The sequence below is a fragment of the Artibeus jamaicensis genome, unplaced genomic scaffold, assembly GCF_021234435.1.
Source record: "Artibeus jamaicensis isolate MK-2021 breed Jamaican fruit bat unplaced genomic scaffold, CSHL_Jam_final contig_288, whole genome shotgun sequence".
NCBI classification, from domain to species: Eukaryota; Metazoa; Chordata; class Mammalia; order Chiroptera; family Phyllostomidae; genus Artibeus; species Artibeus jamaicensis.
The window spans coordinates 798,634-817,264 of NW_026521645.1; the positions used below are offsets into that span (position 1 = coordinate 798,634).

Genomic DNA, 18,631 nt, shown 5'->3' on the forward strand with positions numbered 1-18,631 from the left:
CGTTGAGATTCCAGTCAGCGGCAGGTTAGTGGCGCACAGGGGAGTTGAGGGGGGACAGGAAAGGTGGCGGGGCAGCGTCCAGGCTGCAGCGGGGCTGTGACCGGCGAGAGAGAGGCGTCCCTCTCAGGGGCAGGGGCACCAAGCCGCCCTGGTAGGCGACCGCCCCCTCGCCCCATTTGGGCAGCGCCAGGCAGAGGCCTGCGCCACTGAGTTCACACAAAGAACAGAGAGCAACTCCAGAACAAAGGGCCGAGCTCATCTTTGGACCCTGCTCTGTGGGGGTCGGGGCGCAGAGACATTGGCCTGGGACCGGTGCAGGAGACGCCCTCCTCGGGAGTGGGGGTAACAAGTGGCCCTGGTAGGCGACCAGCACAGGGGCAACAGTGTTCTCCGTGCCCCCCCCCACCATGGGCAGCACCAGACAGAGGCAAGTGTGACTGAGTTTACACAAAGAACACAGAGCAACAAAAACGAAGCGCCGTGTTCATCTGCAGACTCTATGGTTGCCACCCAGAAGAACTGAGAGGACTCTGTGGTTGCCAGTCATGAAGAATTAAGAGACCCATTGTTGCCACTAGTCTGGCTGGAGATTGGGCTGGGCGGAGAGGCAGGCTGTGTAGGGAGGCTTTTTTATTATCATTATATCCTTTTTGAAAGTTGACTAAGGTGCCCTCCTGCGACGGCTTGGCTTGCTTACCACCCAGCCTGGCAGCAAGGAAGTATTGCTCCAGAGAGCAAGGGAATCAGGCAGCCTGGCAGGAGAACGGGCGCCCGCATCCCAGAAAAACCGGTTTGGACAGTTTAAAACCAACAAGGGAAGTTTTTTGTTTTGTTTTGTGGGGTGTTTTCTTTTTTTTGGTATTCTCATTTATTTTGAATTTTATTATTGCTTTATCTTTCAATACTTCGATCCTCTTCTTTTCTTCTTCCTGTTTTAGTCTTCTTCCCTTCTTCCCAAACTTATCGTTTTTTCCTCCCTTCTCTTGCCTTTTTTTGTGTTTCCTTTTGTTTGTTGCAGCATACTTGTATTATTTTTCTTTCATTATTCTCACTTCTCTTATATTCTAACAGTATCCTCCTCCTGTATAGGCTTCTTAGTCTTGGCGGGTTATATTGTAGTATCTGACAGGTCTCCTCTGTTCTTTCCTCCACAATGTATTTCTAATTTTCTAGAACTTACACCTCTTGTTTTCCTTTAGCACACTACCCGAAGCTCTACACTCCCTATTCAGACTGATCTTACAGAGTTGGTCGCAGGATTGTTGCTCTAATAATACTGTAAATAATAGCTGTTCTATATAACGGTAAACACTTCACAACTAATCTCCCAGATCTTAGGCCACTTTACAAGTTCTTTAATTCTATTACTGGAGTAATTAACTCTATTTGCTCACCCAAAACACCTATCTACTATTCCTTACTCTCAACTTACCTCAAAATCTGACCGTCTGCAACCTCACTGTTCTAGTCTCAACTCACAAGCCCCCCCCCCCCGCCACGGGAAGCTTATCTTTTGTCCAGTCTTTCGTAAAAGTGGCACGTTGGGTTGAAGATTATGGCTAACATTATATACAGCCTAAAGATAGTCTATTTCTTCCCTACCAGATGTGATTGCAACTATTATAAAATACTCTTCTGCTGTCATAAACCATTCCGCCTTCCCCTCCAACTGATTACACACATACGAAAAAAGGAGTAGGTGGAAACGAAGAACAGCAAGATACCGGCAGGAGCCTGTACCACTGAAATTCACAGGTGTTCTACCACAGAAGTTCAAACCATAAACCCAGGGAGTCAGAACAGACCAATTTTAGAAGCTGAGGCTAACAAGAAGAGTCTCAAAACCAATGGGAAGACAAAGAAGCAATCCTCAAATGAAAGAAAAGAAGGAGCCCTCAGAAAGAATGTTAGATGAAATACAGGCAAATCAACTATCAGATACTGAATTCAAAGCACTGGTTATCAGGAATTTCAAAGAGCTCACAATGAGCTACCAGAAACTACAGGGCAACTACAATGAACTCACCGCAAAATATATCAACGTGTAAAAGGAAAGAGAAACTATCAGCCAGGGACAAGAGTAAATGAAGAATACAATTTCTGAATTGAACAGTAGAAAGTTTTAAAAATAGAATCAATGAAGCAGAAGATAGGATGAGCGAGTTGAAGAATAAAGTACAAATCATCTCCCAGAGAGAGCAAAAAAAGAAAAGAGGCTCAGAAAGAATGAAAAGGAATTAAGAGAAATGCAAAACAATATGAAATGTAACAATATCTGAATAATAGGAATACCAGAAGGAGAAGAAGAAGAACAAGGGATAGAAAACCTATTTGAAAGAGTAATGAGAGAAAATTTCCCTAATTTGATGACAGAAAAAGCCACACAAATCCAGGAAACACAGAGAGTGCAAATCAAGAGGAACCCGAACAGGCCCACTTCAAGACACATCATCATTAAAATGGCAAAATTCCAAGACAAAGAGAAAATCTTAAAGGCAGCAAGGGAGAAAAAAGAACATACAAGGGAGCCCCAATAAGGTTAGTTACTGACTTCTCAATGGAAACACTCCAAGCAAGAAGAGAATGGCAAGCAATATTCCAAGTAATGAGAATCAGAGGCCTACAACCAAGACTACTTTACCCAGCAAGGCTGTCAATCAACATAGAAGGCCAAATAAAGAGCTTCCAAGACAAAAGAAGCCTAAAAGAATACGCCTCCACCAAACCAGTACTACAAGAAATACTAAAAGGACTGCTTTCAGGAAAGGAAGGAAAAGAGAGAGACAGAGAGAAACACACTTACAAAAATGGCAATGAATAAGCACCTATCAATAATAACCTTAAATGTAAATGGATTAAATGTTCTAATCAAAAGACATAGAATAGCTGAATGGCTGAGAAAGCATGACCCACACATATGCTGCATACAAGAGACCCACCTCAGGACAAAAGATCACCACAGACTAAAACTCAAAGGCTGGAAACAAATTTTTCAAGCAAACGGACAAGAAAAAAAAGCTGGGGTAGCAATTCTCATAGTAGACTTCAGGAAAAGGGCCATAAGGAGAGACCCAGAAGGTCACTTCATAATACTCAAGAGAAGAATCCACCAAGAAGACATTAATATCGTAAATATATATGCACCCAACATAGGAGCAGCAAAATATATCAAGAAAATCTTAGAGCACTTCAAGAAAGATATTGACAGCAACACAATTATAGTAGGGGATTTTAACACCCCACTAACAAAAATGGACAGATTTCCAAACAAAATAACAACAAAGATATTGCGGCATTAAACAACACCCTAGATGAAATGGACTTAACTGATATATATAGAGCCCTTCATCCCAAAGAAGCTAAATACACATTCTTTTCAAATGCACATGGAACGTTTTCAAAAACAGACCACATGACAGGACATAAAACAAGCCTCGACAAATTCAAGAAAATTGAAATCATATAAAGCATTTTCTCTGACCACAAGAAACTGAAATTGGAAACCAACCCCAAAGGAAAAAACCCCAAACACCCAAAATCATGGAAACTGAATGATATGCTATTAAACAATGAATGGGTCAAGAATGAAATTAGGGAAGAAATCAAAAAGTTCCTGGAAAAAATGAAAACAAACTTACAACAACCCAAAATTTATGGGACACAGCAAAGGCAGTCCTCACAGGGAAGTTTTTAGCAATACAGGCCCACCTAAAGACGATAGAAACATTTCAAACAAACAAGCTAACACTATACCTGCAAGAACTTGAAGAACAACAACAAAAACAGCACAGAGAGCAAGTAGAAGGAAAGAAATAACCAAGATCAGAGCAGAATGAAATGACATAGAGACTAAAAGCACAATTCTAAGGATCAATGAATCCAGGAGTTGGTTCTTTGAAAAGATAAACAAAATAGACAAGCCTTTAAGTAGGTTCATCAAGAAAAGAAGAGAGAGGACACAAATAAACACAATCAGAAATGGAAGAAGAGAGATTACAACTGATACCACAGAAATAGAAGGGACTGTAAGAAATTACTATGAAGAACTGTATGTCAAGAAATTTGAGAACTTAGGGGAAATGGACACATTTCTAGAAAAATATAATCTTCCAAAACTCAATGAAAAAGCAGAAAACCTGAATAGACCAATAACAGCAAATGAAATTGAAGCAGTAATCAAAAAACTCCCATCACACAAAAGCCCCGGACCAGATGGGTTCACAGCAGAATTCTACAAAGCATTTAAGGAAGAGCTAACCCCTATTCTTCACAGACTATTCCAAAAAATCCAAAAGGATGGAAAACTCCCAAACTCCATTTATGAAGCCAGCATCATCCTAATTCCAAAACCAGATAGAGACACAACAAAGAAAAAAAACTTCAGGCCAATATCTCTGATGAACATAGATGCTAAAATCCTCAACAAAATATTGGCAAATCACATCCAACAATATATCAATAAGATCATACACCATGACCAAGTGGGATTCATCCCAGGGATGCAAGGATGGCTTAATATTCGGAAATCCGTAAATGTAATACATCACATAAACAGAAGCAAAGACAAAAACCACATGATCATATCAATAGACGCGAAAAATAGACCTATTTATGATAAAAACACTCAGCAAAATGGGAATAGAGGGAGCATTCCTCAATATAATAAAGGCCATATATGAAAGACCTACAGCCAACATCATACCAAATGGGCAAAAACTAAAAGCTTTTCCACTAAGATCAGGAACAAGACAAGGATGTCCACTCTCACCACTTCTATTCAATATAGTATTGGAAGTTTTAGCCACAGCAATCAGGCAAGAAAAGGAAATAAAAGGCATCCAAATCGGAAAGGAGGAAGCAAAACTGTCACTGTTTGCAGATGACATGATAGTGTACATGGAAAACCCTATAGACTCTACCCAACACTGCTCGAACTAATTAATGAACTTGGCAAAACAGCAGGTTACAAAGTCAATATCCAGAAATCAAAGGCATTTTTGTATACCAACAACGAAACAGCGGAAGCAGAAATCAAGGAAAAAATCACATTTGATATAGCAAAAACAAAAATAAAATATCTGGGAATAAACCTAACCAAGGAGTTAAAAGACCTGTATGCAGAAAACTACACATCACTGAAGAAAGAAATCAAGGAAGACACAAACAAATGGAAACATATACCTCGTTCATGGATTGGAATAATTAACATCATCAAAATGTCCATACTACCCAAAGCAATTTACAGATTCAATGCAATACCTATTAAAGTACCTATGGCATATGTCACAGATACAGAACAAACACTTCAAAAATTTATATGGAACCATAAACGAGCCCGAATAGCAGCTGCAATTTTGAGAATGAAGAATAAAGCAGGAGGGATCACAATACCTGATATCAAATTGTAGTACAAGGCCACTGTAATCAAAACAGCCTGGTACTGACATAAAAACAGGCACACAGACCAATGGAACAGAACAGAGAGCCCAGAAATCAACCCAACCCTCTACAGTCAATTAATATTCAACAAAGGGGGCAGTAACATAAAATGGAATAAAGACAGCCTCTTTAACAAGTGGTGTTGGGAGAACTGACCAGCTACGTGCAAAAAAAATGAAACTTGAGCACCGACTTACACCATACACCAAAATAAATTCAAGGTGGATGAAAGACTTAAATATAAGCCATGACACCATTAAAGTCCTAGAGGAGAACATTGGCAGGAAAATCTCAGATATTTCACACAGCAATATTTTCACTGATATGTCCCCTAGAGCAAGGAATATAAAGGAAAGAATAAACAAATGGGATCTCATCAAAATAAAAAGCTTCTGCATGGCTAAAGAAAACAGTATTAAATTAAAAAGGCAACCAACTATATGGGAAAACATATTTGCCAATGATACCTCAGACAAAGGTTTAATCTCCAAAATATACAAAGAACTTACACGACTCCACTCTAGGAAGACATCGAACCCAATGAAACAATGGGAAAAGGACTTGAACAGACACTTCTCCAAGGAGGACATACAGAGGATCCAGAGACACATGAAGAGATGCTCAGTATTGCTAGCCATCAGAGAGATGCAAATTAAAACCACAATGAGATACCACTTTACACCAGTCAGGATGGCTATCATAAAGCAACAAACAACAAATGTTGGAGAGGTTGTAGGGAAAAGGGAACCCTAGTTCACTGTTGGTAGGATTGCAGGCTGGTACAACCATTATGGAAAACAGTATGGAATTTTCTCAGAGAAATAAAAATCAACCTGCCTTTTGACCCAGCAATTCCACTGCTGGGATTATATCCTAAGAATCCTAAAACATCAATATCAAAGAACCTATGCACCACAATGTTCATAGCAGCACAATTTACAATAGCCAAGAGTTGGAAGCAACCTAGGTGCCCATCAGTAAATGAATGGATCAAAAAATTGTGGTACATATACACAATGGAATTCTATGCTGCAGAGAGAAAGAAGGAGCTACTACATTTTGCAACAACATGGATGGAACTGGAAAGCATTATGCTGAGTGAAATAGGCCAGGTGCTGAAAGACAAATACCATATGATCTCACCTTTAACAGGAAGCTAAACAACAAAACAAACAAGCAAGCAGAAAAAAAAAAAACAAAGACACTGAAATAGAGAACAAGGGGATAGTGACCAGAGGGGAGAAGGAAGGGAAGTTAAGGGGGAAAAAGGGGGGAGGGATTGGGAGGAAAAAATAGGAAGGACACGGGGAGGAGAACTAAGGGGGGTAGAAATGGGAGGGAGGGGGGGAGCAAGGGGCGGGGTAGGCTGGGATGGGAAAAATAGACAAAAAACTGTACTTGAAAAATAACTAAATAAAATTAAAAAATAAATTAAAAAAAGAAAAATAAGTAAATAAAAATTATTAAAAAATAGAATTTGTCTAAGTGAACCTACTCAAAAAGAAATACTAAAGAGAATTCTTCAGATGAAAAGAAAATGATACTGGAGGGTAACCTGGAATATCAGAAATGAATGAAGAGCAATCAAAAGTAGTAAAAATCTATATATTTATCAGACTATACTTCTCCTCTTAAGTTCCTTAAAATATGTAAAAATGAAGAAAATAAGAATTATAACATTATTTGATTGTTGTAAGATAGCTACAGAATAGCTGGAAACTCCCTTCTCTTGCTCCCAACCCCAAATTGGTTTTACACCCTAACTACAGAGCAACCCACTCGAAAATTCAGTTGTGTGTGTATGAGTGAGTATATGTGCAGGCCAGACATATGGGCATACATGCACGTGTTCGAATGCCTGCCCAACTGTGAGGGCACTCAGGTGCGGGCAGCCAAAGCTCTCTTGGTGAAGCCACTGCCACCATTACCACCCAGCCCAGCACTTCTTGCTGCACAAGTTTGAAATGGGAACCATTTTGTGGAATTTACAAAATCCTCCTGGGGACAAAGCCACAGGAGCAGCCTCAGCACCCAGCCATACCTCTGTGCCCTCTGCATGGGGCTAGGCCTCATACCCTGCCTTAGAAGTAATCCTGGACCCATGGACTGCAGTATTTGCCAGGGATGAGGCTGTTGCTTCCCCAACCCTGACCACTGGAACCAATCAGAGTCTAACTGAGGAGGCTGCAGGTCAGCCCAAGAGCTGGGCACACTAAGGGCGAAAAGAGGCAGCAGAGGTGGTGCTGGCTGCAGAAGCCTTGGTGGGAATGCAGCGGCATGTCCCAGGGGCTGAGACTCATTGGAGGAAGCCTACCACTGTCCTGAGTTGTACAGTTTTTCTGCTGGACTCTTCCTTGCTTTCCCCCACTCCATCAGGATGATACAAGACCTGAAAGAAAACAATACATACAGGATACATTCTACTGATTTGGGGGAAGAGAGAGGTAGATATTGGTGTAAGAGAAAAGAATTGATAGGCTGACTCTTGTATGTGCCCCACCTATGGATCCACCAACACTTAGAAGTCCTTTCAAGGCAGACGTGGCCATGATGGGGGTTGAGCCCCTTAGTCATCCAGATGGAAGAAAGTTCCCACCAATGAATGGGCCAAAATCCACCAGGATACAAGTACAAATGAAGAATCCACACAATCCACACAGGGGACATTCCTAGAGCATCCAAATCAAGAGATCAAAGAGGCTGTACCATGGGGGTTATCTCCACTGGGGAGAGACAAACTGCTGGAAACAGATCCACCTTCCTTTTTTTCCTTACATTTGTGGCTACACACCAAAGGCCCCAGCAAAGGATGGGTGGTGCATACTGGAGCAATGCAAAAAGTGTAACAATATCCGCATGACGGGAATACCAGAAGGAGAAGAGAATGACCAAGGCATCAAGAACCTATCTGAAAAAATGACTGAAAAGTCCCCTAATCTGGTGAAGGAAAATGTCATACAAGTCCAGGAAGCACAGAAAATCCCAATCAAGTTGCACCCAGAGAGGCCTACACAGAGACACATTTAAAATGACCAGGCTTAAAGACAAGGAGACATTCCAAAAGCCACAAAATAAAGCAGGTAGTTACCTACAAGAAAGCATCTATAAGACTGTCATTTGATTTCTCAACAGAAACATTTCAGGCCAGAAAGGAGTGGCATGAAATGCAAGGATCTACAACCAAGATTACTTTACCCAGCAAGGCTATCATTTATTTTTTTATTTAGTTATTTTTCAAGTATAGTTTTCTGTCTATTTCTCCCATCCAAGCCCACCCCGCCCCGTGAAGGCTATCATTTAAAGTCAAAGGAGAGATAAGGAGCTTCCCAGACCACAAAAAGTTAAAGGAATTTGTCAAGACCAAACCAGTACTGCCAAAAATTTTAAAGAGCTACCTTTAAGAAGAGAAAAAGAAAAAGAAAAAAATACAGAGGAAAATAGTGTAATAATAAAATGGCATTATACTTATCTATCAATGATACCCTTAAATGTAAATGCCTTAAATATTACAACCAAAAGACATAGGAGAGCTGAATGAATAAGAAAATAGGAATTACATATATGCTGCCTCAAGAGACCCATCTTAGATCAAAAGATACACACAGACTAAAAGCAAAGGACTGGAAAAAGATATTTCATGCAAATGGAAAGAAAAAAAATTTGGGTAACAGTACTTATATCCGACAAAATAGACACTAAAATCAATGCTATAGTAAGCGACAAAGAAGGTCACTACATAATGATAAAGGAAACAATCCAACAAGAGGATATAACCCCAGTAATAAGCATTTACGGACCCAACACAGGGACACCTAAATACCTTAAGCCTCAGATGGCAAACACAAAGCCCACAGGCTGAATCTGGCCCTCCACCTTGTTTTATCTGGCCCTGGCACCTTGTTTCTACCCGGCAGCAGCGCAGAGATCCTTGCCCCTATAAGAAGTAGTTACATTTATACAGTTCTAAAATTATACTTAGCCCTTTGAAGGCAACCTCGAGGCTGATGTGGCCCCCAGTGAAAATGAATTCGACACCCCTGCCTTAAGCAAATCATGATGGACATAAGGGAGAGATTGAAAGAAAAACAGTCATAGTTGGGGATTTTAACACCTCATTGACTTCAGTGGGTATATATTCCAGACAGAAAATATAAACAAAGAGACAATGGCCTTAAATGACACACTATATCAAATGGATTTAATTGATATCTTCAGAGCAGTTCATCCCAAAGCAGCAGGATTACATACTTTTCAAGTGTGTATGGAACATTTTTAGGATAGACCACATATTAGGACACAAAACAAGTCTCAATAAATTTAAGAAGATGGAAATCATATCAAGCATCTTCTCCAACCACAAAGTTATGAAACTAGAAAAATCAACACAAGAACAATGAAAAATATGCAAAGACATGGTAGCTAAATAACATGTTATTAAACAATGAATGGGTAAAAAATGAGCTCAAGGAAGAAATCAAAAGATACCTTGCTACAAATAAAAATGAGGATACATATCCAAAACCTGTGGGACAAAGGAAAAGAAACCTGAAGAAGGAAATTCATAGCATTACATGCCTATCCACAAAAAGAAAAGCTCAAATAAACCATCTAACTTTACATTTAAAGGAGCTTGAAAAAAAAAACAACAAACAAAGCCAAAGTAAGTAGAAGGAAGAAAATAATTAAGATCAGAGCAGAAAAAAGCTAAAAGGAGTCTAAAAAACTGATACAAAAGACCAACATAACCAAGAGCTGATTCTTAGAAAAGATAAACAAGATTGACAAACCCTTAACTAGACTCATAGGGACAAAAAAGAAGAGACCCAAATAAATAAAACCAGAAGTGAAAGGGAGATATAACAATTGACATACACACAAAAACAGACTTTTCATAAAAATATTATGAACTATATGCCAAAAAATTAAACAACCTGGACAAACTGGATAAAGTCCTAGAAACATACAATCTCCCAAAACTAAATCAGGAAGTCAGAGAATCTGAATAGACAGATTACACCGAATGAAACTGAAGCAGAAATTCTAAAACTCCCAACAAACAAATGCCCTGGAATGGATGGCTTCACAGGTGAATTTTACCAAATATCCCAAGAAGAACTAACACCTCTCCTTCTCAAAGTATTTCATAAAATTCAAGGGACAAGAAGGCTCCTTAAGTCATTTTACAAGGCTAGCATTATCTCAATCCCAAAACCACATAAAGACACTACAAAGAAAGAAAACTACAGGCCAATATCCCTGATGAACAAAGATGCTAAAATCCTCACAAAATATTAACAAACCTAATACAGCAATACATCAAAAAGATCATACAGCATAATCAAGTGGGATTTATTATGGGAATGCACACTCATAAATCAATTTAAATGTGATTCAACACAAAAATAGAATGAACATGAAGGATAAAAACCACACGATTATATCAACACATCCAGAATAAGCATTTGATAAAATCTAGCACCTATTTACAATAAAAATTATCAGCAAAGAGGGAATAGAGGGAACATACCTAAACATAATAAAGGCCATATATCAGAGGTGGTGACACAGGGCCCGCAGGCTAAATCCAGTCCTCCACCTTGTTTCTATCTGGCAGCAGTGACGAGCTCTCGCTTAACTGTTAAGCAGTAGTTACACATATGTAGCCCTAAAATTACATTCAGGACTTTGAAGTCAACTGAGAGGTTGATGTGAGCCCCAGTGAAAATGAGTTTAACACCCATGCCATATAAAATAAACTCACTGCCAGCATCATACCTAACGGGTAAAGACTATGAATGTTCCCTTTAAGATAGGGAACAAGACAGGGATGTCTGCTTTCACCTCTTATTCAGCATAGTACTGGAAGTCCTAGCCACAGCAATTAGATAAGAAGAAATAAAAGGCATCCAAGTGGAAAGAATGAAGTAAAACTGTCTTTATTTGCAGATGACATGATCCTGTCACAGAGAACCCCAGCAATTCCTCCAAGAAACTATTGGAACTGACGAATGAATTCAGCAACGTATCAGGATACAAAATTAATATCCAGAAATCAGTTGCATTTGTATATGCAAATAATGAACTAACTGAAAGGAAAATTAAGAAAACACTCCCATTCACAATTGCTACAAAAAGAATAAAATACCTAGAAATAAACCTAAGCAAGGATGTAAAAGACCTATAATCAGAAAATTATCAGTATTAGACATCGAAGAAAGAAACTGAAGAAAATACAAATTATTGGAAGCACATATGTCCATGGATAAGAATTAACATCACTAAAATGTCCAGGCTACCTAAAGCAATCTATAGGTTTAATTCAATTCCTTATCTAGATTTCAATGATGTATGTCACAGAACTAGAACAAATATTTCAAAAATTTATAGGGAACCACAAAAGGCTCCACATACCTATCGCAATCTTGAGAAAGAACAAAGCCAGAGAATTCACATTGCCTAATATCAAACTATACTGCATAGTAATCAAAACAGCATGATACTGGCGTAAGAACAGACACATAGATTGATGGAACAGAATAGAAAGCCCAGAAATCAACCCACACCTTCATGGTCAATATTCAACAGAGGAAGCAAGCACATACAATGGGCTAAAGATAGTCTATTCAAGAAATGGAGTTGGGAAAATTGGGCAGATAGCATGCAGAAAAATGAAACTAGAACACCTTCATACACCACACCAAAGAACAAATTCAAAATGGATCAAAGACTTAAGTATTAGACATGAAACCAGAGAAATCCTAAAAGAAAACATAGGCAGCAAAATCTCAGACATTACTCCTAGCAATATTTTATCGGTTATACTTCCACAAGCAAGGGAAACAAAAAAGTTAAATAAATAAACAAATGAGACTGCATCACACTAAAAAATTTTTTGCAGAGCAAAGGAAATCATCAACAAAATTAAAAGACAACCCACAGAATGGGAGAACATATTTACCAATACATCTGATAAGTGGCTAACGTACAAAATTTATAAACAACTTACAAAACTCAACACCATAGAAACAAACAACCCAATTAAAAAATGGGCAAAGACCTGAATAGACAAAAGTCCTCTTTTACTATCATAAAGAAGACATACAGAGGGCCCATAGACACATGAAAAAAATGCTCAACATTACTAATCATCAGAGAGATGCAAATTTGAAAGAACATAATGTTCACTGCAGCATTATTTACTAGTGCCAAGATATGGAAGCAGCCGAAGTGTCCATCAGTACATGGGTAGATAAAATAACTATGGGATATTTGAACAACGGAATACCACTCAGCTGTAACAAAAAAGAAACTTTAACCCTTTGCAAAAGTAAGGATGGACCTGTAGAACATTATGCTAAGTGAAATAAGCCAGTCAGAGAAAGACAAATACCATATAATTTCATTCATATGTGGAATCTAATGAACAAACTGGAACTAATGAGGAAAATGGGGACAGACTCATAGATAGAGAGTAGGATGACAGCTAGTGGGGGGATGTGAGAGGGTGGAGGGATTGAGCAAAAAGGAAAAAGCACTCATGGACATGGACAATGGTGTGGTAATTGCCCAGGTGAGGGTGGTACAAGAGTACTAAATGATAATAAAATAAAATATAATAAGATCTTATATTTATGAAATAAAAAGTAATATATTTCAGACAAACACTTGAAGATAAATAAAATGTGGCCCTGGCTAGTGTAGCTGATGGATTGAGCTTCTACTTAGGATGCAAAAAGCTGTAATGAAGGTCACTTTCAACCTACCACCAAGGAAAATCTCAATAATCTATGAAATTATTATCTTTCTTGAGCTAGTCAAAGACCTGAAGTCACACGACAACCAAGTAAATAAACATTTTTCTCCTTCAAAGAAGGACAGAACACATAAACTGTTCACCTTTGGTTAAACATACAGGAAGAAAGCAGCCACCATACTAGTGAATAAGAAGAAATCATTTAAATTTTTGACAAATTCTTAAAGGACAAATGTGAAGTAGAGTATCATTTAGAGCAGATGCAAACCTGAGACACACAGGGTCTCCATCAGAAAGACTGGAGTCACGTCAGCAACCTGTAGAGCTCCCCTCAGTGGCACAGGCATGAAGAGCCAATGCTGCACTGGGTTACAAAATGAAGCCAGAACTCTTTTATGTTAGGAAGCAAAAACTCTAAGCTGTTGAAGAAGCAGCAGGAAAGCAACTGGGGGCGAGGGTGGGAGGGGAGAATTCCCTTACTTCTGAGGGAGGAAGAAAAGTCATACCCATCTGACTCGGGAGAGGAGCAGTAAATACTTCTGCTACCAAGACAAAGATCCGTTGCTCTGGGAAGATGGGGAGAGGCAAAAACTTCTGGGAGGAGACCGGAAATTCACTGGGCCCAGGAACCTACATTAATACCAAGCCTATGTCTACCACAACTGCGGGAGGGACAAGACCATTCATAGACCCAGGCTGACTTTGATGGCACTGGAAAGAAGCAACAGAAACACTATCAAGAGCCCTAACCTCAAGGTGTGGGTCCAAAAGACCCATCCAATACTGGGGACAAACTACAAAAATGCAGAACTCCTTTAATTCTCACAATGAACCTAGCACCAAGTAATAGCATCAGTCTCTACCGCTAGTGACATATCAAGTGTACAGAGAAAGAGTCCCCTCTGAACAAACACATGGGGACTTGCTGAAAGCTGAGAGTGGAGCTGTAACACTGAGGAAAACACTCCAGCTTCCAAAACCCCATTTTAAGGATAAGAAAGAACTGAATTGAATTCACTAATAGAAGATATGGCAGGAAGCTTTCACACAAAATAACCCAGATATAGCACAAATTGTGGAAAAGAAAAATTAAGAGGAAGATTTGAAGGCAGCCAAAACAATATACACAAAATAACACTATACAGACTTTTTGTCACAACTTATAAAATCCAAAAGACACTGGAAAGATATCTTTAAAGATCAATCCAGTTATCAATTATCAACAACACATTCCTGGTTTTCCTCCTAACTCTCAGACAGTTCCTTTTCTAATTCCTTTGCAAGATCTTTCTTTTTCATTCAGCAGTACACTTTAGGATTCCTCATGGTTCAGGTTCAAGTCCTTTTCTATTTTCATATTGTGCTCACAATTGAATTCTATATTCTTTCATAGGCAGTCTCATTCCTTTTCCAGGCTTTAATTTCTACTTTCTAGCATATCACTCCAGGGTTGTATCTCCTACTTACACTGTTTCTGAGCTGCCTATTTCATATATTTACTTCAGTGTTTCACAGGCACTCAAGCTCAACACGTCCAAACTGAGGTTACAATCTCACGTGACTCGGTCTTCTTCTAACTTCCCCTATCTCAAGAAGTTATTGCCTGTTAATGGCTCCTGACCCCTCTTATTTACAACACCATGCCCATTCAATTGTGCTTCCTAAATATCTCCAAATCTACCCATCTCTCTACCTCAGCTGCCATTATTCTAGTCCAAACTACAAACTTCTGTCCTGGCTGGTATGGATCAGTGGACTGAGCACTGGCCTGCACATGCAAAGGTCACTGACTGGATTCCCAGTCAGGGCACATACCTGGGTTTCAGGTCAGGTCCCCAGTTGGGGTGTGTGAGAGGCAATTGATCTATTGATGTCTCTCTCACACATCAATGTTTCTCGTCCTCTCTCTCCCTCCCTCTCTAAAATAAAAAAAAAATTTAACAACAAAAATAAAAACTATAAACTTCTGTTGCATGAACATCTTACTGGCTAGTCATTTACCTTCCTGCAACTGCTACTGCACCCCTTCAATCCATTTTCCCTACAGCATACTGAATAAGTTCTTTACACAAAGGGTGTCACCCTTCTGCCTTCATTAGGCTCTGTTTAAAAGCTTCCAATAGCTTTACATGGGTCTTAGGTCTGTGATCAAACTCCTTACAACAAACTGCACATAATGTAGCTCTTTCATAATTTGCTTCATCTTGTACCACACTCCCTTGTTTTTTCGTTTTATAATAACTCTGGCCTCCTGTCAGCTGCCCACAGACACCATGCTCCCTCCTAGCACAGTGCCTCCCACAAGCTGTTCTGTCCAAGACCTATTTGCTTATGCCTACTCATTTTTCAAATATCAATTCAAGTTTCAGGAAATCATTCCATGTTATCCTCGAAAGTTAAATTCCTGATGTATGCTTCAACAGCATTACATAACTCTTCTCTGTAACATTTAACACAAGCACAATTTTAGATTTATCTCTGTGATTATTTAATACTTGACTTCTCCACTAGGCTATAAATTCCATGAGGATTAAGGCTTATATCTGCTTTTATTCAAACTTAATTTTAATGCCTGGTGCATAGTACATGTATAATAAATTTTTATTCAAAGAATGACATAGAGAATATAGGCTTAAATGTAAGCCATAATAATGACATGAAACTTTGAGATATTTTTATATTTACTTACCAAAAGAAAGAAAAAGTAAACTCATAGACTGAAAACAATAATTTAAAAAGATTTTTGTAAAATGTCTTACCTAGACACAAATTCACTTAGTTCTGAATATGCAGTGGGCTCCATTATTATGTTGAGGTCAGTAATAACAGAAGATAAGTTCTCCTGATTCTAAAATTTTAAAAAAGTTTATGTATGAGAGCACAGTAAACATTCAAATAAAATAAAGACAAAAATCATTTTAAAATTTATGCAAAATGAAATGCCACCAAGTAACCACAAGAGGTAATCTATAGAAGGTACTGAAAACATTGGTTATTTGTTAAAAGAATAAAATCAGATCCTTGCTCCATACCAAAAACCAAAATGACCTTCAAGTGAATTACTCACTTAAATGTTAACTAATTACTGAGCAAGAAAACACTTTCTACAAAACCGTAATTAAAAAAGCAAACAACCTGGCTGGTGTAGCTCAGTGGATTGAGTGCGGGCCTGCGAACCAGACAATCGGGGTTCGATTCCCAGTCAGGGCACATGCCTTGGTTGCAGACCAGTTCCCTGCAGGCCAATTCCCAGCAGGGGACGCACGAAAGGCAACCATACATTGATGTTTCTCTCCCTCTCTCCTTCCCTTCCCCTCTAAAGATAAATAAATAAAATTTTAAAAAAATAAAAAAAATTAAAAATAAAAAAGCAAACAAATTTGATAAAAACTCAATATCTATATAAAAATAACTTTATAACTAAAAGAGAAGCAATAAACTTAGGGAAAATTTTACCATAAACATAACAAAGAGGAAAACTGAAAAGAAAAAGGCAAGGTACATTAACAACTCAAAGGTGAAGGCAATTTACATGGAAAACAATGTTTACTCTCATTAATAACAAAATAAATAATAATTAAAACAATGAGATGAGATTTTTTTTTCTCTAACACCATTTGGGCAATGCATAACTTAAAATATTCAGTCTCTATCGCAACAATTTGATTTGAATCTGTCCTGACATAATAAAGAAATGAAGACAGAGACTTCTGGCTATTATAAAAAGGAGAAAGCAACTCAATATTCAACCATGGGATTGCTAAATGAACTTACATATTTTGAAATGCAATTCACATTTTCTTCTTTATTCTAGTAAATTTCCCTGTATTATATATTTGCCTATAATTTCTTTCACTTTTTTCTTCATTTTGAAAAAATCATATATTGACTCTCTGTTTTCTGTCTTCTACCTTTTTCTTCTTCTCAGTTCTTCTTAAACGTAATTTTTCTCAAGCCTGTCCTTTATATTATACTCCTGGCTACTTCTAATATAGTTTTCAGGACTATAATCATTATATCCCTCTATCTCTCCTTCCTTTCTTTCTATCATTACCTTCCCTCCCTCCCCTCTTCTTCCTTCGTGTCAACCCTGTTACTATTTTTCTTTTCTTTTTTTATCATCACCCAAGAACATGTCCACTGATTTTTTATTCTCATATTTCTTAGAGAGCAGAGAAGGAAAGGAGTGAGAGAGGGAGAGAAACATTGATGGGAGAGAGAAACATCAATTGTTTGCCCTTTGTATGCGCCTTGGCTGGGGACTGAACCTGCAACCCAGGTATGTACCCTGCCTGGAAATCAAACTGTGACCTTTCAGTCTGTGGGACAACACACCAACCAAGCCACACTGACCAGGGCCTCTGTGTTATTCTTATACAATTTTCTTTAAATACTTTCATTTGAGAGTTACAGCAATTTTATATAGCATGTTCTTGTATTTCCTGGATTAATCTTCCAAAGTGAACTCATCTCCATTTTCTTATTAATTTATCTCATGGTAGTATTTTTGGGTAGCTAATGATGCAAGAACTCTGCATCATTTTTGTGTTCTGAACTCTGTAGCTCCTATTTACTGACAGGAGTAAGTCTAGGAATTTTTGCTATTTCCTAGGAACAGAGTAGAGTGACTGGGTACCCCTTGATTCTTCTCCATTTGTTGGGGTACTATCTGACTTGTTTCTTTGTATTTGAGCTGCTGGAGAAATGGATATTGATGATTTATAATCTTTGTTTAGTTTTTCAGCTACTAAGGGGATAGTGGGGATTGTTAGTTTTAAATAGACATCCACCATTCTATATCTAATCAAAAACATACATTTCAGAGGCACAATTACAACTCAATAATAAAAAGACAACCCAATTAAGAACTGAGCAAAAGATCTCAACAGACATTTCTTCACAGATGATAAATGGCCAGCAAGCATATGAAAAGATGTTCAATATTAGATGTTCAGTTATCTAATAGTTCAATTTGACTCAGTAATTCTACCCTTAAGATATATATCCAGAAAAATTGAAAACATGTCAACTTAAAAACTTGTACATGAATGTTTATAGCAATACTCTTCATAACAGCCAAGAGTGAAAACAACTTCAAATGTCCATTGACTAATGAATGAATAAACAAAATGTGACATAACCTGAAATTGGATTATTCAGCCAAGAAAGAATAAAGTAATTATACATGCTACAACATGAATAAACCTTGAAAATATAAAATTAATCAGTTGAAAAGACCACGTATTATAATTCCATTCATATGAACTATCTGGACTAGGCAAATCCACAGAGAGAAAAGGGTTAGCTGTTGCTTAGATCTGGGCAGAAGGAGGGGGACTGAGTGGTGATAAAGAGTATGAAGTTTTTCTTTCTTTTGCTTTTCTTAAGATTTTATTTATTTATATTTAGAGAAAGTGGAAGGGAAGGAGAAAAAGGAGA

General features: G+C 38.2%; 1 protein-coding gene across 3 annotated transcripts in view; it reads right to left on the reverse strand.

The window, feature by feature from the left end:
• The window catches only part of CENPP (centromere protein P), a 377,506-nt gene that overhangs the window by 284,365 nt on the left and 74,510 nt on the right, over positions 1 to 18,631 (reverse strand). For all 3 annotated transcript variants that reach the window (XM_053662805.1, XM_037157098.2, XM_053662806.1), the window contains one exon: positions 15,952 to 16,040. In XM_053662805.1, the coding sequence (XP_053518780.1) occupies positions 15,952 to 16,040 (89 nt within the window). The remainder of the gene's footprint in view (positions 1 to 15,951; positions 16,041 to 18,631) is intronic.